The sequence below is a fragment of the Pseudophryne corroboree genome, chromosome 7, assembly GCF_028390025.1.
Source record: "Pseudophryne corroboree isolate aPseCor3 chromosome 7, aPseCor3.hap2, whole genome shotgun sequence".
NCBI lineage: Eukaryota > Metazoa > Chordata > Amphibia > Anura > Myobatrachidae > Pseudophryne > Pseudophryne corroboree.
The window spans coordinates 193,192,103-193,215,222 of record NC_086450.1 but is presented as its reverse complement, the minus strand read 5'-3'; the positions used below and the strand labels follow the sequence as shown (position 1 = coordinate 193,215,222).

At 45.6% G+C, this 23,120-nt stretch overlaps 1 protein-coding gene across 1 annotated transcript in view; it reads right to left on the bottom strand.

Moving 5' to 3' along the window:
• The window catches only part of LOC134944949 (sterol 26-hydroxylase, mitochondrial-like), a 76,711-nt gene that overhangs the window by 33,830 nt on the left and 19,761 nt on the right, over positions 1-23,120 (bottom strand). Inside the window, exons 4-6 of the mRNA XM_063933897.1 lie at positions 17,451-17,648; positions 16,082-16,245; positions 14,554-14,720 (exon numbers count right to left, since the gene is read on the bottom strand). Of these exons, the coding sequence (XP_063789967.1) occupies positions 14,554-14,720; positions 16,082-16,245; positions 17,451-17,648 (529 nt within the window). The remainder of the gene's footprint in view (positions 1-14,553; positions 14,721-16,081; positions 16,246-17,450; positions 17,649-23,120) is intronic.

Genomic DNA, 23,120 nt, shown 5'->3' with positions numbered 1-23,120 from the left:
TCTTAAATATTCCAAGGCAGCAACAGATTCAAGTTGAACCCCCATGGGCTACTTTTGCACAGACATTATCCAGTATAGCTGAGCGGATAATGCCAGCTCCTATACCAGGGATAAGTTACCCTGTTAACCCTTACATGCAACCTTCCACCTGGGGTTTATTACATCTAGCAGGGGAAGCAGCAGCCTCTCAACAAAAACAGGCTAGTAAGTAAAACACAGAGATATGAAACAAATCTTCACAGTCTACACATGTTTCAGATGAGGACTCATCACACTACAGGTCTGCATATGGAGATGAGGAGGAAAGCCTCAGCTCGGTAGACATACCTGAGCTGATTAGTGCGATGAAAGCCATTCTATCCTAAAGGGGGGTACTCACGGGAGAGATGTGTGCTGAGCGATCTTAACACAGACCGCTCAGCACACATCTCTCACCCCGCTCAGCACAGCGCGATGTGCTGAGCGAGGGGGAAAGCCGACGGGGGGCCGCTCACTTCACACAACGGTGAAGTGAGCGACCCGCTAGATTGAGCCTGCATGCAGCTCAATCTAGCATCGGCGATAGCGATGCGCGGGGCCGCGCATCGCTATCGCTGGAGGGCATACACACGGCAGATCCGTGCTTAAAATCTAAGCAATCTAGCAAGATTGCTTAGATTTTAAGCACGGATCTCTCCATGTGTACCCCCCTTTAGAGGAGATGGCAGAGCCTGTGCTAAAATCTAAGGCACCTGTGTTTAAAGTTAAACGTCCTAAAACAGTTAGGACTAAGTTTCCTGGGTCAGAACAGCTGATGGAAATTATGCAAGAGGCTTGGGTTACGCCCAGTAAGAAGAAGTTTAGAATTCCAAGGAAATGGAATTCCAATTATCCTCTTCCGGCTGGGGACTGTTTAAAAAGGGAGGTGGCTCCCAAAGTAGATACGCATGTCATTCGACTGGTGCGAAAATCTACATTACCTCTGCCGTCAACATCATAAAATGATGTCACGGACAGGGGAATCGATGGTTTTCTTAAAACCATTTTCTCTGACGTCCTAGTGGATGCTGGGAACTCCGTAAGGACCATGGGGAATAGACGGCTCCGCAGGAGACTGGGCACATCTAAAGAAAGATTTAGGACTATCTGGTGTGCACTGGCTCCTCCCCCTATTACCCTCCTCCAAGCCCCAGTTAGATTTCTGTGCCCGGCTGAGCTGGATGCACACTAGGGGCTCTCCTGAGCTCCTAGAAGAAAGTATAGTTTAGGTTTTTTATTTTACAGTGAGACCTGCTGGCAACAGGCTCACTGCAGCGAGGGACTAAGGGGAGAAGAAGCGAACCTACCTAACTGGTGGTAGCTTGGGCTTCTTAGGCTACTGGACACCATTAGCTCCAGAGGGATCGAACACAGGACCCGACCTCGTCGTCCGTTCCCGGTGCCGCGCCGCCGTCCCCCTTACAGAGCCAGAAGCAAGAAGGTGGTCCGGAAAATCGGCGGCTGAAGACTTCGGTCTTCCCCAAGGTAGCGCACAGCACTGCAGCTGTGCGCCATTGCTCCTCATGCACACCACACACTGCGGTCACTGATGGGTGCAGGGCGCTGGGGGAGCAGCAATATTAACACCTTGGCTGGCAAAACTAACACCATATATAGCCTCAGGGGCTATATAGGTGTATATTAACCCCTGCCAGAAACGATAAAATAGCAGGAGAAAGCCCGCCGAAAAAGGGGCAGAGCCATCTCCCTCAGCACACTGGCGCCATTTTTCCCTCACAGCTCCGCTGGAAGGAAGCTCCCTGGCTCTCCCCTGCAGTCCTGCACTACAGAAAGGGTAAAAAAGAGAGGGGGGGCACAATTTAGGCGCAGTATATATATTATATAGGCAGCTATAAGGGAAAACACTCTGTATAGGTGATATCCCTGTGTTATATAGCGCCCTGGTGTGTGCTGGCATACTCTCCCTCTGTCTCCCCAAAGGGCTTTGTGGGGTCCTGTCCTCTGTAAGAGCATTCCCTGTGTGTCTGCTGGGTGTCGGTACTGCTGTGTCGACATGTATGATGAGGATAATGATGTGGAGGCGGAGCAAATGCCTGTGAATGTGATGTCACCCCCTGCGGGGTCGACACCAGTGTGGATGGACTTATGGAAGAAATTACGTGACAGTGTCAGCTCCTTACATAAAAGGTTTGACGACATAGGACAGCCGGCTACTCAGCTTGTGCCTGTCCAAGCGTCTCAAATGTCATCAGGGGCTATAAAACGCCCGCTACCTCAGATGACAGATACAGATGTCGACACGGATACCGACTCCAGTGTCGACGATGATGAGACGAGTGTACCCTCCAATAGATCCACCCGTTACATGATTGAGGCATTGAAAAATGTTTTACACATTTCTGATGATACCCCTGGTACCACAAAAAAGGGTATTATGTTTGGTGAGAAAAAACTACCAGTAGTTTTTCCTGCATCGGACGAATTAAATGAGGTGTGTGTGGAAGCGTGGACTTCCCCAGATAAGAAATTGATCATTTCTAAACGGTTAATGGCTGCGTACCCTTTCCCGCCAGAGGATAGGTCACGCTGGGAAACACCCCCTAGGGTAGATAAAGCGCTGACACGCTTATCAAAGAAGGTGGCACTACCATCTCCGGATACGGCCGCCCTAAAAGAACCTGCTGATAGAAAGCAGGAAAGTACCCTTAAAGCTATATACACACACACTGGCATTATATTGAGACCCGCTGTTGCATCAGCTTGGATGTGCAGTGCTGCAGCTGCGTGGTCAGACTCCCTGTCGGAAAACATTGATACCATGGATAGGGACAATATTTTGCTAACGATTGACCATATAAAAGACGCGGTCTTATACATGCGTGATGCACAGAGGGATATCTGCCGGCTGGCATCAAAAATAAGCGCTATGTCCATTGCCGCCAGACGGGGGTTATGGACTAGGCAATGGTCAGGTGATGCCGACTCCAAGCGGCACATGGAAGTTTTACCCTATAAAGGGGTGGAACTTTTTGGGGAAGGTCTTTCAGACCTCGTTTCCACAGCTACTGCTGGGAAATCGACTTTTTTGCCACAGGCTACCCCACAGCAAAAGAAAGCACCGTATTATCAGGTACAGTCCTTTCGGCCCCAGAAAAATAAGAGGGCTAGAGGCTCATCCTTTCTGCCGAGGGGCAGAGGAAGGGGGAAAAAGCTGCAGCACACAGCTAGTTCCCAGGAGCAGAAGTCCTCCCCTGCGTCCGGTAAGTCCACAGCATGACGCTGGGGCTGCTCAGGCGGAACCGGGAACGGTGGGGGCACGTCTCAGGTTTTTCAGCACACAGTGGGCTCTCTCACAAGTGGATCCCTGGGTCCTTCAAGTAGTATCTCAGGGGTACAGGCTGGAATTCGAGACGTCTCCCCCCCGCCGTTTCCTAAAATCTGCCTTGCCGGCAACTCCCTCTGCCAGGGAGGCAGTGTTGGTGGCTATTCAAAAACTGTATTCACAGAAAGTGATCGTCAAGGTACCCCTCCTTCAGCAAGGAAAGGGTTACTACTCCACAATGTTTGTGGTACCGAAACTGGACGGTTCGGTGAGACCCATCTTAAATTTAAAAGACTTGAACACTTATATCAAAAGGTTCAAGTTCAAGATGGAATCGCTCAGGGCGGTTATTGCGAGCCTGGAGGAGGGGGATTACATTGTCTCCCTGGACATAAAGGATGCGTACCTGCATGTCCCCATTTACCCTCCGCACCAGGAGTACCTCAGATTTGTGGTACAAGACTGTCATTATCAGTTCCAGACACTGCCGTTTGGGTTATCCACGGCACCGAGAGTCTTTACCAAGGTAATGGCCGAAATGATGATACTCCTTCGCAAGAAGGGAGTTTTAATTATCCCGTACTTGGACGATCTCCTGATAAAGGCGAGGTCCAAAGAACAGTTGATAGTGGGGGTGGCACTTTCTCGGGAAGTGCTACAACAGCACGGCTGGATTCTCAATATTCCAAAGTCACAGCTGGTCCCGACGACACGTCTTCTGTTCCTGGGAATGATTCTGGACACAGACCAGAAAAGAGTGTTTCTTCCACTGGAAAAAGCCGAGGAATTGTCATTTCTGGTCAGAGACATCCTAAAACCAGGAAAAGTGTCGGTACATCAATGCACACGAGTCCTGGGAAAAATGGTAGCTTCATACGAAGAAATTCCATTCGAAAGGTTCCACGCAAGGACGTTCCAGTGGGACCTGTGGGACAAATGGTCCGGGTCCCATCTCCAGATGCAACAGCGGATAACCCTATCGTCCAGAACCAGGGTGTCGCTGCTGTGGTGGCTGCAGAGGGCTCATCTACTAGAGGGCCGCAGATTCGGAATACAGGACTGGGTCCTGGTGACCACGGATGCCAGCCTTCGGGGCTGGGGGGCAGTCACAAAGGGAAGAAATTTCCAAGGACTGTGGTCAAATCAGGAGATTTCTCTTCACATAAATATCCTGGAGCTAAGGGCCATTTACAATGCCCTAAGCCAGGCAAGACCCCTGCTTCAAAACCAGCCGGTACTGATCCAGTCAGACAACATCACGGCGGTCGCCCATGTAAACAGACAGGGCGGCACGAGAAGCAGGATGGCTATGGCAGAAGCCACAAGGATTCTCAGATGGGCAGAGAATCATGTGTTAGCACTGACAGCAGTGTTCATTCCGGGAGTGGACAACTGGGAAGCAGACTTCCTCAGCAGGCACGACCTCCACCCGGGAGAATGGGGACTTCATCCAGAAGTCTTCCAAATGCTGGTCAACCGGTGGGAAAAACCACAGGTAGACATGATGGCGTCCCGCCTCAACAAGAAGTTGAAAAGATATTGCGCCCGGTCAAGAGACCCTCAGGCGATAGCGGTGGACGCTCTAGTGACACCATGGGTGTACCAGTCGGTTTATGTGTTTCCTCCTCTACCTCTCATACCAAAGGTACTGAGAATAATAAGAAGGCAAGGAGTGAAAACCATACTCGTGGTTCCGGATTGGCCAAGAAGAGCTTGGTACCCGGAACTTCAAGAGATGCTGGCAGAGGACCCTTGGCCTCTGCCGCTCAGACAAGACCTGCTGCAGCAGGGACCCTGTCTGTTCCAAGACTTACCGCGGCTGCGTTTGACGGCATGGCGGTTGAACACCGGATCCTGAAGGAAAAGGGTATTCCGGAGGAAGTCATCCCTACCCTGATCAAAGCCAGGAAGGATGTCACCGCAAAACATTATCACCGCATTTGGCGGAAATATGTTGCTTGGTGTGAGGCCATGAAGGCCCCGACGGAGGAATTTCAACTGGGTCGATTCCTGCACTTCCTGCAAGCAGGGGTGTCGTTGGGCCTCAAATTGGGGTCCATAAAGGTCCAGATTTCGGCTCTGTCGATTTTCTTCCAGAAAGAACTGGCTTCACTGCCTGAAGTTCAGACTTTTGTCAAAGGAGTTCTGCATATTCAGCCTCCTTTTGTGCCCCCAGTGGCACCTTGGGATCTCAATGTGGTTTTAGCATTCCTAAAATCACATTGGTTCGAACCACTTAAGACTGTGGATTTAAAATATCTCACGTGGAAAGTGGTCATGCTGTTGGCCCTGGCGTCGGCCAGGCGGGTTTCAGAATTGGCGGCTTTGTCTTGTAAAAGCCCTTATCTGATTTTCCATATGGATAGGGCAGAATTGAGGACTCGTCCTCAGTTTCTCCCAAAGGTGGTCTCAGCTTTTCACTTGAACCAACCTATTGTGGTGCCTGCGGCTACTAGGGACTTGGAGGATTCCAAGTTGCTGGACGTAGTCAGGGCCCTGAAAATTTATGTTTCCAGGACGGCTGGAGTCAGAAAAACTGAATCGCTGTTTATCCTGTATGCACCCACCAAGCTGGGTGCTCCTGCTTCTAAGCAGTCTATTGCGCACTGGATTTGTAGCACTATTCAGCTGGCGCATTCTGCGGTGGCACTACCGCAGCCTAAATCTGTAAAAGCCCATTCCACAAGGAAGGTGGGCTCATCTTGGGCGGCTGCCCGAGGGGTCTCGGCTTTACAACTTTGCCGAGCTGCTACTTGGTCAGGGGCAAACACGTTTGCAAAATTCTACAAATTTGATACCCTGGCTGAGGAGGACCTGGAGTTCTCTCATTCGGTGTTGCAGAGTCGTCCGCACTCTCCCGCCCGTTTGGGAGCTTTGGTATAATCCCCATGGTCCTTACGGAGTTCCCAGCATCCACTAGGACGTCAGAGAAAATAAGAATTTACTCACCGGTAATTCTATTTCTCGAAGTCCGTAGTGGATGCTGGGCGCCCATCCCAAGTGCGGATTGTCTGCAATACTTGTAAATAGTTATTGTTACACAAATCGGGTTATTATTGCGAGCCATCTGTTCAGAGGCTCCTTTTGTTATCATACTGTTAACCGGGGTTCCTATCACGAGTTATACGTGTGATTGGTGTGGCTGGTATGAGTCTTACCCGGGATTCAAAATCCTTCCTTATTGTGTCATCTCTTCCGGGCACAGTGTCCTAACTGAGGCTTGGAGGAGGGTCATAGGGGGAGGAGCCAGTGCACACCAGATAGTCCTAAATCTTTCTTTAGATGTGCCCAGTCTCCTGCGGAGCCGTCTATTCCCCATGGTCCTTACGGAGTTCCCAGCATCCACTACGGACTACGAGAAATAGAATTACCGGTGAGTAAATTCTTATTTTTTCCTTGTCTGAGGCAATCGTAAGACCAGCCATGGCTTCAGCATGGATGGCAAAGGCAGTGGCAGCCTACGCTGGGGCATTGGAGGAGGATCTTTCAATGGCATCTAGAGAGCAAAAATCTCTTATTGCACATATCAAACAGGTGGCGACGTGCATGGAAGAAGCAGCCTTGGATATGGGTACAATTGTCTCTCAGACATCAGCTTCAGCAGTAGCAGCTCACAGAGCGGTTTGGCTACGTACATGGAAAGCTGACTCAGAATCCAAGAAGGTTCTGGAGTCTTTGCCTTTTACTGTTTAATTCTTTTTGGTAAATAATTAAACAGTATTTTGGAGTCAGACGCAGACTCCAAGAAAATGAAGTTTTCTTTCACACACAAATTCATGTCTAGATTTCCAGCTGTTCGGCCCTTTCGGAATCAAGGAAAAGCAAAAGGAAAAGGTGATGGCAAACAGTCCCAATCCAACAAGTCTGGTAAGACTGAAAAGCATTGGGCTACCAGAGGACCGGCTTCCAAATCAGAAGATAAGCCATCAGCCTGATGGTGCGGGCCTCCACCTGGGGGAGCCCAGAGTGGGAGGCCGACTTCTTCAGTTTGCACAAATCTGGCAGCAGTCTACCACAGATGTCTGGGTGCAAGAAGCGGCATCTCCCGGTTATGCATTTGCTTTCAAGAAACACCATCTTCAAAAGGTTTTGTTGTACCAGTCCGTCTTCAGTGGAAACGAAGGCCAGGGCTTTGCAAGAGGCAGTTCAGAAGTTGCTTTAGTTAGGAGTGATAATTCAAGTTCCCCTTACACAACGATGACAAGGTTTTTATTCCAACCTGTTTCTAGTCCAGAAACAAAATGGGTCGCTCCGGCCCATACTCAATCTCAAAGTGCTGAACAAGTACATTTGGGTGCCTCAGTTTCATGTGGAGACTTTACGTTACATTATTTTTGGCCATGGAGCCGGAGGATGTTATGGTATCTCTGGATATCCAGGATGCTTACCTACATGTTCCTATAGCACTGTCCCATCAGCGCTATCTCAGGTTTGCTATCCTCCAGCAACATTTTCAGTTTCAGGCCCTACCATTTGGACTGGCCACTGCTCCCAGAGTATTCACCAAAATTATGGTGGTGGTGGCATCTTATCTCCGTCAGCAGGGGATAAGGATTTTTCCATACCTCGACGACTTCTTAATCCTGGCACAGTCTCAGGAATTGCTTCAGTGTCATCTGCAACAGACAATAGCTTGTTTACAGAGACACGGTTGGCTCATAAATTGGGCAAAGTTGTCCCTGGTTCCATCACAACGGATGACTCATTTGGGAGCTGTGCTGGATTCAGGTCTTCAGAGACTATTTCTACCTCTGAACAAAATATCCAAATTCAGTCAAGAATTCAGGAGCTGCTACACAGTCAAAGGGTATCCATTCACGCCGCAATGTGTGTGATGGGGTTGATGGTGTCGACATTTGACATTGTGGAGTATGCTCAGTTCCATTCGAGGCCTCTGCAACATCTGATCCTTTCCAAATGGAATGGTTGTCATCAGACAATAAAAACAGAGACTACGGTCCTTCCTCTGGAAATAAGGAGGTCATTAGCCTGGTGGCTACAGACATGCCATCTGGACAAAGGGAGACCATTTTGGATATCAGATTGGGAAATTCTGACAATGGATGCCAGTCTTCAGGGCTGGGGAGCAGTGTCAGGAATGAGTTGCTTCCAGGGGCAGTGGACCAAGGAAGAAAATTGCCTGCCAATAAATCTATTGGCACTTCGGGCCATATTTATGACACTTATTCAGGCAAAGGACATCCTTCAGGGGAAACCAGTCCAAATCCGCTCAGACAATGCAACAGCAGTAGCGTACCTCAATCATCAGGGAGGAACTCGCAGCCAGAATGCAATGAAGGTGGTAAGTCACACATTAAAGGGGGCAGAACTTCATCTTCCAGCCTTGTCCGCATTGTTCATTCCCAGAGTCCTAAACTGGGAAGCGGATTTTCTTAGTCGACACGCCATTCATGCAAACGAATGGGCTTTACACCCCGAGATCTTCCAAAATCTGGTAGACAAATAGGGGTTACTAGAGATTGTTGTTCTGGCGTGACACTTTTTTCCAGGGAATGCTGCGCATTCAACCTCCTTTTGTTCCTCCTTCAGTGCCTTGGGACTTAAGTTTAGTCCTAAAGGCCCTTCAAGTTGCACCATTTGAACCACTTAATCAAGTGGATCTTAAATGATTGACAGCTAAAGTTTCTACTGGCTATTGCTTCAGCTAGAAGAGTTTCAGATTTAGGGGCATTGTTATACCGCCCTCCTTTTCTGATTTTTTATCCAGATAGAGTGGTCCTCAGAACCAAATCTGGGTATCTTCTTAAGGTGGTGTCTACATTCCACCTTAATAAAGAAATTGTAGTCCCGGACTTCAAGGGGCCGGACCTTACTGCGGGAGATGCATCGTTTGATGTAGTCCATGCCTTAAGGATCTACGTGGATCGTACCAGTGCCATCATAAAGACAGACACTCTCTTCGTTCTCTACGGATTTTACAGGAGAGGATGGCCTGCTGATAAGCAGACACTGGCGAGGTGGCGTCGGATGACAATTTCAGAAGCATACTCTCAAGCTGATCTCCCTGTTCTGGCTAATGTTTCTGCTCACTCTACTCGTAAGGTAGGTCCGTCATGGGCAGCACAACATGGTTCTTCAGCAGAACAGATATGTAAGGCAGCCACATGGTCTTCCATTAACACATTCATTAGACATTATGCCTTTGAGACCTTTGCCTCTCAGGAAGCTGAATTCAGGCGAAGGATTCTCCTGTCCAATCAGGAGCGTCCCCAGCACTAAATTGCTTTGGGACATCCCTATGTTATCCTGTGGATAAGCTGTGGACCCTGCCAGAGAAATAATCATTATGGTAAAACTTACCGTTGATAACGCTATTTCTCCTATGTCCACAGGATCCACAGGGATCCCACCCTGACGCACCTGATTTGAGGATCCTTTTCACTCACTAATCTCTTCCTTCTTGTATGGAAGGATGTGCATGTGTGTTCTTCTCGCCTGACTAGGGCTCTCTATGATGCTCCTGCCTTGATCTTTGGGAAAACAACTGATTTTCTTGAGCCAGGAGACGGGGATATAAGGTTGGGCCCGTTGCATGCTGGGAGGCCGAAAGCTTTGACCGTTTGGTGCAAATCCGCTGTCGCGTCATCATATCCCAATGTTATCCTGTGTTTCCTGTGGACTTAGGAGAAATACCATTATCCACAGGATAACATTGGGATTTGGTGATGTGACAGCAGAGGAAGGAGGAGGTTATTAAGTAAAAGGATTCTCAAATCTGGTGCATCAGGGTGGGATCCCTGTGGATCCTGTGGGGTTAGGAGAAATAGTGTTATCAACGGTAAGTTTTACCATAACGATTATTTTCAGAGCTACAGGATAATCATCCAGAGGTGGTTCAGACAATGCTGGGAGCTAGTAAACTGGTGTCTGCTCATAACTACCATATGTTCTAGAATACTTATGCAAGTTATTGTGAATGCTCTAGATTTCACTCTTCCTTATTTACGACTGGATTATGCCTCCATCAGAGTTTCTTGAAAGTGTAGGTTTCGAGTTTAAGAGTGTAATTTCAAAAGAAGTTGGCCTTGATTCTAGTGTCTCAAACCTGCATAAGAGGGTTTGTTTACATTTCCATCCACTGTATGTTCCTTGCATTGCACTTAATGTTTGACTCTCAGCTCTTCAACTTACACTGTTTGAACCTCTTCAGAGAGCTGACTTAAAGTTTATAACTTGGAGGGTGACTTTATTTTTCATGATCGTGTCAGCTTGATGGATCTCAGAATTTGGGGCATTGCCCTGCAGGACTCCTTGTATAATGTTCATATTGATTGGGCAGCATTACATACGTGTATGGGTCGACACAACTTAGGTCAACAGTCATTAGGTCGACCACTATTGGTCAACATGCATTAAGTCGACAGGGTCACTAGTTTGACATGGTCACTAGGTCGACAGGTCAAAAGGTCGACATGAGGTGGGGGGTTTGTGTCGTTTTCTTCGTAAAGTGACTGGGAACCCCAATTAGTGCACCATGTCCCCTCGCATGGCTCGCTTTGCTCGCCATGCTTCGGGCAAGGTGCCTCGCTCCGCTACCACGGTGCTCGGCACAGGTTACTATTCCCAATCGTAGTCCGCGTGGATCGAAAAGTATGAAAAAGTCCAAAAATGTAAAAAAAAGTTTTAAAAAACCTCATGTCGACCTATTGACCTGGTACATGTCGACCTAATGATCATGTTGACCAAAACTGGTCGACCTAATGACTTTCGACCTAACTCTGTCTTTTCGACCTACAGATGTGTACTCTTACATCTTTCATGGAAAACACTGTAACGTGGCATTTCGGAAGCAGATAGAGCCGCAAGTACACAAAGAATAAATGCATGCCGCATATAATTTTAATCAGCAGAAGTTGCTTAAGCATCCTATTACATTACTTTACGTCTAAGATGCACTTTTGCAGAAACGCAAAAAAAAAATGCTCGGCTCTACAGAGTTCCGCCATGGCGCCCCTCTAAGGGCTGTTTACCGTGACTGCAGCAAGGATGTAAGAGGACACATCTGTAAGGTAGGGTCAGGTTTCCAACATACTGTAATCAATAAGTAGCAAGGAAGGGTTTGATTCCACACAGTGTTTGTCTGGGTCTGTTATGGTCAATATTCTTGTGACCAACATATATTGATTAAGCCTTTTATTCAAGGAAAAATAAACTAGGTTGGTGGTGCTCCCAAGATTCAAAAGGGCAATATTCACATTGTAAAGAGAAAAGGAGGACTCTGGTGTTGGGGTACACTTAAATAATTGAAATAGTTCTAAAAATTAATTACATTTTATTGATATGCATTAAACTCAAGTATTAACCATCAGATAAAACCAGGAAAATTATACACAACGAATATACGAGGGGATACCCAAAAGAAACAGGAATTGATGGTTTATTAATTAATTATTTGTACATTTTGAAACTTCAGTCACCCTTAAAGTACTCTCCACTTGAATCAGTACATCTGTCCAAATATTTTTTCCATTGCTCAAAACATTTTTTAAACTCCCCTTCGTTGATGCCTTTTAGTACGTTTGCTGTTTTTCAAAACTTCCAAGTAAAAAAACTTTGTTTGACAGTTTTACCCTTGGGTACAAATTCTGAGTGCACAATCCCTCTCACATCAAAGAAACAAATGAGCATTGTGATCACATTTGACTTCACTTGTCATGCTTTTCTGGGAAAAGGAGAAGTGGTAGTTCTCCATCAGCTGGATTGCTGTTTTGTTTGTGGATCATAACCATGGCACCAAGAGTCATCTCCTGTTATGATTTTTTTTGGAAAAAATAAATAAAAATCAGGGTCTGCTTCGAGGTGTTCCTTCAAAGCATGGCACGCTGCCAGATGATTGTCTCTCTTGTCAGCGTTAAGAATGTGAGGCACGAATTTTGCTGCAAATTTGTTCATGTCCAAGTCCTTGGTTATAATTCGCTGACAGAAACTCCATGTAATCCCAGTCAACTCCACAAGTTCATCAATGGTATGACGGCAATCTACCAGAATGGCTTAACGAATTTTAGTCACATTTCCATCAGTTCAGGCGGTCGAAGGACGTCCGGAACAAGGTGGAGCCTCAATTGATATTTCACCTCGTTTGAAACAGGAGAACCATTCGTAAATTTGTGTTGTACTCATGACAGCTTTCTTGTAAGCCATTTGTAGCATAACAACCGTTTCTACCACATTTTTTTACCAAAAGAAAAGAAAACTTCACAGCAGCACTTTGTTCGTGTGAATCAGCCATCATAAAAATAGGTGAAAAGAATGAATAACTCGTGGGGGAAAAAAAAATAAAAATCACTGCAGTCAAATGCTACCTTTCCCCCACAACATCAGCAGGGATACTGGCTCAGAAGGGATCCACAAACATTCACCTAGCAGCGGAAGACTGTACTACAAGTGCCCCATCCTCTAGAACACTATTCCTGTTTCTTTTGGGTACCCCCTCGTACACACAGAGTATGGTGTAAATTGTGAGTATGTCACAGTCAAATTTTGAATGATTAAAATGGTTCTGGATAAATAAATATCCTGCAAATAACATTAGTAGCTGGCTGTACTAATAAGGTGAAAAAGTGAAACGTAAATTAAATATATGCAATTATATTCAAAGTGGAGTATGATCACAATCTGGCGAACTGTGAGTATGGGAACCTGTAAAGTACATCCATATTAGGTTTAGATAACCAATAAAATTAGTTTCCCAAAAGGCAACAATCCTGGTAATTGCTGAAAAAGTCCTGCTGTAGATTAACACATGGCCATAATGTTCTGCTTGGTGGAAATGTGTGGCAAAAAAAAGTACAGTAGTACCCAGATAACATATGGTATCTGCTGCCCAACCGTGTACCCAAGGTAGTGAACGGGTGGGTTCACTACCTTGGATGGAATGGAGTTCCAGATGAAGGAATAAAGCAAATGAATCTGCTTTCACTAGGGTGTTCCACGGTGACCCCTGTTGGTGAGTACCAGCGCAAGGGAGACTGGGTGTTCCTTCATTATGAGAGTTCCAGTAAACGTAAAATCTAGAAGGTGATTAGCTTAGTATACAAATGTGTAGTAGGACCTAGAGTGCGAAAGGCAGGGTATATGTATTGTGTATTGTTTTACTGGTTTTATGTGATGGTAAATACTTGATTTGGTATGCGGTCAACATCCCGCTGGACGGAATCCCGGCGCTCGAAATACCGACGCCGGAATCCCGACCGCCACAATCCTGACATATTCTCCCTCCGTGGGTGTCCACGACACCCATAGAGGGAGAATATAATAGTGTGCCGAGCGTAGCGAGGCACCGTGCCCGCAGCGTGGTGAGCAAAGCGAGCCCGCAAGGGGCTGCGTTCCGCTCGCCACCCCTGTCGGGATTGTGTGGTCGGGATTCCGGCGTCGGTATTTCGACCGCCGGGATCCCATCCAGCGGGATTTCGTACCGATCCCCTTGATTTTAGATGCCTATCAATAAAAAAAAAATGTTTTAGAACTGTTTACATTTTGTAAGTGTGCTCCTACACCAGTATTCTCCTTTTCTCTTTGTAATCAATAAGTAGTCATCCATTCTACTAAATAGGGACAGCTATCTCTTCTGGATGTTGTTAGAGCACTGAAGATTTATTTGGAGAAGTCCGTCATTCTTTGTAAGACTTACAATTTCTTGTTTGTCCTTATCCTTTTAAATTTTGTAATTCTTAAACTGAAGAAATGCTGGTGAGGGGAGGAGTTCCAGCTCTTCTTAAGAAAAAGTTTAACATTTTACTCCTGTACCCTCAACTCAACCCCATTGAAGCAGTGTCCCTCCAGATCGATTAGAAAAAAAATGGATTTGTAATGGTGAGTACCAAAAAATCCTGTATTCTGTATAACAGTATATGGAATTCAGATGTATGTTTGTCAATGGTTTTTATAATAAATAAAGTTTAAAGAAAATCAAATTCTTTCTATAGGAAGGTTTTTAAGCTTGGTCTGTAGCAGCTCACGTTTCATCACTACAGTCCATAAAAGAACTGCCTCTTCCATCATGCTTTACTCTAGCACCTGAAATTTGTCTGTTGGGCCAAAGACTATATATAGACAACTATCAAGCCATGTTGCACCTCTACATAATAAAATAAAAATTTTTGAAAGCCAGAAATACTCATTTAAAAATGTTTGGATAGAATTTTATAAGTCTAGTTGTAAGGTATAACCAATCTTTCTAGTACATTTTTTTAAAATCAAATTAAATGTTTTACTTCAAAGTACTTGTTTACCGCAGGGTTTCCTTGATCACTGCCTTAAGCAGCGGCATCTTAGATAGATCTTCAGAAGAGGGAACTTTTTTGCCAGGAATAACCTTCACCACCTCTTCGTACAGTGAGAGTTGAATCTCAGGATGTTTTGCCAGTAGGTATAGAGCCCACGTTAATGTATTCGATGTCTGGTGAAGATAAAAAGAATGGAGAGCCAACATTACTAATTAAACGGGATGCAGTCAATTTACCTACAATCAAAATCCCGACAACCATTGACCGACGGTCAAAATCCCGACAAGGTCAAAATCCCGACATGGTCAAAATACCAACATTTAAAATGTCGACAGGTCCAAAAGTCGACATGCGTTTTTCATTATTTTTTTCATTGAAACTGACCTGTTCATACTTTACCACCCCAGTGGACCTGGATGGGGAATATAATAGTGTGCCGAGCGCAGCGAGACAATGCGCCTGAAGCATGACGAGCGCACCGGTACACTTATACGGTGTTCATGGTAACCTATGTTGACATACATATATACAATTTTATTTTATTTTTTAGAAAAACCTGTGTCGACTTTTTGACCTGTCGACATTTTAAATGTTAGTATTTTGGCCTTGTCAGGATTTTGACCTTCGGTATTTCATACTAAACCCAATTAAAGATAACTCACCATTTTGGTCTGCTCAATACATGTAGCTTCCTCCTGTTAGTGTTTCCCTTGTCCGGTATGACATCCCGGCAGTCAGGTTGTCGGAAGTCACATGACCAACAGTGTCATCCCGCCACTGAAGATCCCAATGTTGAAAGGGGGTATTTCTACCCTCCTCTACCCTAACCCTCCAGGGGTGGCAGCTAGGGCTAATTCTCCAGGGCGTGGCTAGGGCTAACCATTTCCCTATTGCCTAACCCTAATGTACCACCTGCCCACCCCCATCCCCGGGCCATATGCCTAAGCCAAACCCCCGATACTTAACCTTTGGGATGTCAGCTATTGGAGTTCCGCGCCGGTCTCCTGAATGGTGTCAGGATTCCAGGCACATGACCGCCAGCATACTGACTGCCGGGATGCTGAACGCATCCTGCTAGGACACTATGTTATATTTTACAATAAAACTATTAAAACAAAATTGCAAAAACAATCCCTGCACTGATAAATAATTTAAACAAACATTATGAACAGAAGTGTTACATGAAAACTTCAGATTGATGTATTAGACTTTTGTCATAACTTGTATAAGTACGGAAATATTTTACTACCATCTTATCAGAATGTTGTTGGTAGAATATTCTACCCATACCCATACTGCCTTGATTCAGTGCATGGAGTTTAATTGCTGATCCAGACCATTTATACAGGCATCAAGATAAGGATGTGGAAACAGATAACTGCTCCTATTTATCTGGAGATGTTTAGAAGCGGTGCTCTTTTGCCTGGAACAAGTGGAGTCATATGTACACCAGGAAGCCTCAAAAGACATAGGAGGGGAGTTTTTGTTTAAATTGGGTCTGGTGTTAGAATACAAAGGTGTTCAAAATATATACCGTGTCCACCCCTGCTAGGAGGAGCTCTGGCATAACCCCATACACATCCTTCAAGTCCAGATTCCCACTGGTGAGCAGGTATGTGAGATATGCGCCACCCTGGTCATCTCCTCTCTGCAAACGTCCTTCAATGTCCTCCAATTTCATATCAATTAACTTTATCCCTAGAAATTCAAGAAATTGTAGTTATTCCACAAATGCAGAAATTCTGTATAAAAAAATATAATCTACATTTTAATGGTACAGTACTAAGATACCATTAAGATAATAACATTTAGTTTTATCTATAGCAGAAGTCCCTTTTTTGTTTAATATAAAAAATATGACATTTCTTCAAGAAGACAATAACATCGGTATACAGGGCCGTCTTAACAGCAGTGTAGGCCCCTGGGCACAGGAACGCACTAGGGCCCCTACCGATCCTCCAGTCGTAGGGGTGGGGGGTGCTATCAGTGGCAGCTCTGATGTCCCGCGGGCGTTAGGGGGTGTTCTATCTACCGCTCAGCATGTAGGACCTGGAGCAGTAATTTCTGCTAATTACTCCTTTACTGCACAGGTGGTGGGAGATGGGGCGGGAGGGAGAACACTAAACTGTAGAAGGGGGCATTGTGCTGAATGAAGGGGCCCTGGTACATGACTTCCAGGGTGGTAGGGGATGTTTAATACACATGGAAGGGGTAGATAGTGGACTGGTCTTAATATTCATCATTTTCTGGTGGGAGGGCATCTTGCTTGACTGCAGATATCTCAAGTTCCTGGAAATAGATTTCTTAGTTTTGAATGGGATAAAAAAAAAAATAGGAGAGTCCCACCTTTCAGTAGGTACTAGGGACTTGGGGATCAGAGTTCAGGAGCCGATGAAAAGATAAAACTGCTTATTAGGCGTGTGGAGCTGGAGTAAGGACCAGCTGCTGGAAGGCTGATATCTATGGTTCTAAGCATAGTAGAGACAAGCTGCCAGTGTCCACCGAAAGGGGAGAGTCGCAGCTTTTGGAGTATACCCTCAGAAAAACTCTAAGTCAGAAAAAACCCGAGATATCTGGCTGGGAAGAGAAATTAACAGGCTTGGATGGGGATCACTGCTTTGACATTGGATATCTCCGGTTCTCCTGGGCCGATTTTCAAAAATCTGGTACCGTTGGAAAGAGGGGACCCTCAGCTAACAGCCTAGGGCCTTTGTACTCATGGGGCCCTTGGGCAAGTGCCCATTGAGCCCATACGAAGAGACGGCCCTGTCGGTATAAGAATAATGCTTCGAAGATCTTTGGTGAATAATCCTATAAACATCTGTACTAATTTACGTGTAGGACGATCATAGAGTTTGGATGTTCTGTCAGGCCATAAGATAATGAGTCTTGGTGTCACTCACCATAGGTAAAGATTGTATCAAAGGACTCTATAAACCGTCCCCGGAATGGTAGCCAAGTGGCAGACCACTTAGGAAGCTTTTCAACCACAATTTCATTCTCCAACATTACGATGAGGGCTTTGATGAATTTGTGTGTCCCCTCTGGAATCTGACGGTCCAGACATCCCAGTCTAGTTTCAAACAGGATAGTGCAGATGCCTAAACACAGGTTTAGACCACATTCAATATTAATTTAGAAATGACTGACATGAAAATATGGTTAATCTAGCTGGTAAAGCATCAGTCAGTTCCCAACGATTATGGATAGCGGTAGGTATAAGGGTGTAATATATGCCCAAATGCGTATCTAACTTACACTTTTAGTGTGTAGTAAAATCATATCATGGTATCTTTATACATTAAACAGTGCATACCGGTACTCACATATTATCCTTGGAAGTACCGGTATGCACTGTTTCATGTATAAAGATACCATGATATGATTTTACTATACATTAAAAGTGTAAGTTAGGTATACCTACCGCTTTCCATAATCATTGGGAACTAACTGATTTGTTGAAATATACCGTGGTTGACTTCCCGTGGCCTTATAAAGATACCATAATATGATTTTACTGCATGTTATAAGTGTAAGTTAGGTATGCACCTGGGCATATTCTACACACCCCTTTTTTTACCATTATCCATAACGGCTGGGAATGAATTTGACCTGTCTGAAGATACCTTGATAAGCTTCTCATTGCCTCGCACTGTATAAGTGACGTATGCCTCTATAAGCATGAATAGAGCAAGGCCAGGTTGTTTAATAAAGGTGGTATCCATTTTGTGAAAGCTTTCATTTATAAGAAAATACATTCTCCTAACACAACTGTTATTCCTAAAATCTCATTGCATGTATCAATGATATTTGGAGTCAACCTCAAAGAAAAGGACAACAAACATAGGAAAGGAATCAAGAAATCAATTCAACAATATAGGATAAGTATAGATTGTTTCTTACTCATCCCACAACCCATCCCGCCATTATACTCACTAATTCACTTTTAAAAACGGTGATATAACCACCACTATATCTTACTAAGAATATACCGAGAAACCACAGCGCCAGCTTCCACACCAAATCCCCATACACATCTTTCTGAACAATTGTCAGCCCCCCTCCGTGTTAATAATTTGCACCTGTCCCCTTTCTTTTCTTGCTATGAATCTTTCCTTATTACCTTTGTATTGCTCTACTTCTTTATTACCTGGCAGCCTCCCTCTGTTTCTCTATACTCACTTTATTTCTGCCAATTCTCTCCTTATTCAGTTTCTGCTGAACATATCCTACATTTGTTTTTACTGCCTGCTCTCTTATATGTAAGTACCTCAGTTTGCCCCCCACCCCCCCTCTCTCCCTTCCACACACGCACATACATTTGACTCAGCACACTTGCTTATAAGGTCCTGTCATTCCTGGTTGTCTCTTCTATGATCGGATTGGAATCTTGATCACGTTGGGGAAGGTGCATGCCACTATAAGCCATGGACAAACAAGTCTCTGTAGTTTCAAGTTACTCCATCACACCACCATCAGTGTCTATGACTGTTTACATGACCATCACAGTTGTTTATATTATTGGAGCCATTGGAAAAGACAGTTCAATTATGAAACAACCAATGATGTCCATATTGTAGATTTATTTTTATTTTTTTACCTCAACCATGTAATTTATATTTTTGGATCTGTCACAGTTGTTGAAAAATAAACTCTTCCTGTCATTTAATGTTTTATAGTGCTTGATTGAAATTGCTTTTAAAGAATGCCACCTCCACAGCTCAATGACATTCATATTACCATCCTTGACGATTCCATCATATTGATGTTTAGACGAGCTAACAAAAGCTCTTAACTCTTTAACCTTATGTAATAGTCTGTGAATTGCGGGCAGTGGTCAAACTTCGGCTATATAATCACTATTTTAAAGCAGCAGTTTGTTTCAAGGTAAAACCTAGATGGTCACTTTGATTCTAGTAGCTACATCGCCAAAATACTGCCACTGCACGCAGCTCACAGGGTATTACATCTGCATCCTAGTGCTTGTTGTGTGTTTGTAAGTGTATGAAGATTAATATAGCTAAATTCAGAGTTCAACTTCCTTATCTCTATACCCGGCAAGAGGGTAGCAGACGTGACTAATCTCTTAATCATTTTCTTTACCCAGGTAATGATCCAATACTGTACCTTGGGCTGACCAGGCACCAGATTCTGAAATGTTTCAAGAAACTACTATGTTTAATTATTATATAATATGCTGCTTTTGCAATATCGTTTTTTCTCTGACATCCTAAGTGGATGCTGGGGACTCCGTCAAGACCATGGGGAATAGCGGCTCCGCAGGAGACAGGGCACAAAAGTAAAAGCTTTAGGATCAGGTGGTGTGCATTGGCTCCTCCCCCTATGACCCTCCTCCAAGCCTCAGTTAGATTTTTGTGCCCGGCCGAGAAGGGTGCAATCTAGGTGGCTCTCCTAAAGAGCTGCTTAGAGTAAAAGTTTTGTTAGGTTTTTTTATTTTCAGTGAGTCCTGCTGGCAACAGGCTCACTGCATCGAGGGACTTAGGGGAGAGAAGTGAACTCACCTGCGTGCAGGATGGATTGGCTTCTTAGGCTACTGGACACCATTAGCTCCAGAGGGAGTCAGAACACAGGTCTCACCCTGGGGTTCGTCCCGGAGCCGCGCCGCCGACCCCCTTGCAGATGCCGAAAAGTGAAGAGGTCCAGAAACCGGCGGCAGAAGACTTTTCAGTCTTCATAAGGTAGCGCACAGCACTGCAGCTGTGCGCCATTGTTGTCAGCACACTTCATAGCAGCGGTCACTGAGGGTGCAGGGCGCTGGGGGGGGCGCCCTGGGCAGCAATGATAGTACCTTATTCTGGCTAAAAATACATCACATATAGCCCCTGGGGGCTATATGGATGTATTTAACCCTTGCCAGGTCTCAGAAAAACGGGAGAAGAAGCCCGCCGAAAAGGGGGCGGGGCCTATTCTCCTCAGCACACAGCGCCATTTTCCCTCACAGAAATGCTGGTGGGAAGGCTCCCAGGCTCTCCCCTGCACTGCACTACAGAAACAGGGTTAAAACAGAGAGGGGGGGCACTTATTTGGCGATATGACTATATATATTAAAATGCTATAAGGGAAAAACACTTATATAAAGGTTGTCCCTGTATAATTATAGCGTTTTTGGTGTGTGCTGGCAAACTCTCCCTCTGTCTCCCCAAAGGGCTAGTGGGGTCCTGTCCTCTATCAGAGCATTCCCTGTGTGTGTGCTGTGTGTCGGTACGTGTGTGTCGACATGTATGAGGACGATGTTGGTGAGGAGGCGGAGCAATTGCCTGTAATGGTGATGTCACTCTCTAGGGAGTCGACACCGGAATGGATGGCTTATTTAAGGAATTACGTGATAATGTCAACACGCTGCAAGGTCGGTTGACGACATGAGACGGCCGGCAAACCAATTAGTACCTGTCCAGGCGTCTCAAACACCGTCAGGGGCGTTAAAACGTCCTTTTACCTCAGTCGGTCGACACAGACACGGACACTGACTCCAGTGTCGACGGTGAAGAAACAAACGTATTTTCCTTTAGGGCCACACGTTACTTGTTAAGGGCAATGAAGGAGATGTTACATATTTCTGATACTACAAGTACCACAAAAAAGGGTATTATGTGGAGTGTGAAAAAACTACATGTGGTTTTTCCTGAATCAGATAAATTAAATGAAGTGTGTGATGATACGTGGGTTTCCCCCGATAGAAAATTATTGGCGGTATACCCTTTTCCGCCAGAAGTTATGGCGCGTTGGGAAACACCCCTTAGGGTGGATAAGGCGCTCACACGCTTATCAAAACAAGTGGCGTTACCGTCTCCAGATACGGCCGCCCTCTAGGAGCCAACTGATAGGAGGCTGGAAAATATCCTAAAAAGTATATACACACATACTGGTGTTATACTGCGACCAGCGATCGCCTCAGCCTGGATGGGCAGCGCTGGGGTGGCTTGGTCGGATTCCCTGACTGGAAATATTGATACCCTTGACAGGGACAGTATTTTATTGACTATAGAGCATTTAAAGGATGCATTTCTATATATGCGAGATGCACAGAGGGATATTTGCACTCTGGCATCAAGAGTAAGTGCGATGTCCATATCTGCCAGAAGATGTTTATGGACACGACAGTGGTCAGGTGATGCAGATTCCAAACGGCACATGGAAGTATTGCCGTATAAAGGGGAGGAGTTATTTGGGGTCGGTCCATCGGACCTGGTGGCCACGGCAACAGCTGGAAAATCCACCTTTTTTACCCCAAGTCACATCTCAGCAGAAAAAGACATCGTCTTTTCAGCCTCAGTCCTTTCGTCCCCATAAGGGCAGGCGGGCAAAAGGCCAGTCATATCTGCCCAGGGATAGAGGTAAGGGAAGAAGACTGCAGCAGGCAGCCCATTCCCAGGAACAGAAGCCTTCCACCGCTTCTGCCAAGTCCTCAGCATGACGCTGGGGCCGTACAAACAGGTGCGGTGGGGGGTCGTCTCAAGAGTTTCAGCAAGCAGTGGGCTCACTCGCAAGTGGACCCCTGGATCCTACAAGTAGTATCCCAGGGGTACAGATTGGAAATTCGAGACGTCTCCCCCTCGCAGGTTCCTGAAGTTTGCTTTACCAACGTCTCCCTCCGACAGGGAGGCAGTATTGGAAACAATTCACAAGCTGTATTCCCAGCAGGTGATAATCAAAGTACCCCTCCTACAACAAGGAAAGGGGTATTATTCCACACTATATTGTGGTACTGAAGCCAGACGGCTCGGTGAGACCTATTCTAAATCTGAAATATTTGAACACTTACATACAAAGGTTCAAATCAAGATGGAGTCACTCAGAGCAGTGATAGCGAACCAGGAAGAAGGGGACTATATGGTGTCCCTGGACATCAAGGATGCTTACCTCCATGTCCCAATTTGCCCTTCTCACCAAGGGTACCTCAGGTTCGTGGTACAAAACTGTCACTATCAGTTTCAGACGCTGCCGTTTGGATTGTCCACGGCACCCCGGGTCTTTACCAAGGTAATGGCCGAAATGATGATTCTTCTTCAAAGAAAAGGCGTCTTAATTATCCCTTACTTGGACGATCTCCTGATAAGGGCAAGGTCCAGAGAACAGTTGGAGGTCGGAGTAGCACTATCTCAAGTAGTTCTACGACAGCACGGGTGGATTCTAAATATTCCAAAATCGCAGCTGTCTCCGACGACACGTCTGCTGTTCCTATGGATGATTCTGGACACAGTCCAGAATAAGGTGTTTCTCCCGAAGGAGAAAGCCAGGGAGTTATCCGAGCTAGTCAGGAACCTCCTAAAACCAGGAAAAGTGTCAGTGCATCATTGCACAAGGGTCCTGGGAAAAATGGTGGCTTCTTACGAAGCGATTCCATTCGGCAGATTTCACGCAAGAACTTTTCAGTGGGATCTGCTGGAAATAACCCTGTCTCCAAGGACAAGGGTGTCTCTTCTGTGGTGGCTGCAGAGTGCTCATCTACTAAAGGGCCACAGATTCGGCATTCAGGACTGGGTCCTGGTGACCACGGATGCCAGCCTGAAAGGCTGGGGAGCAGTCACACAAGGAAAAAATTTCCAGGGAGT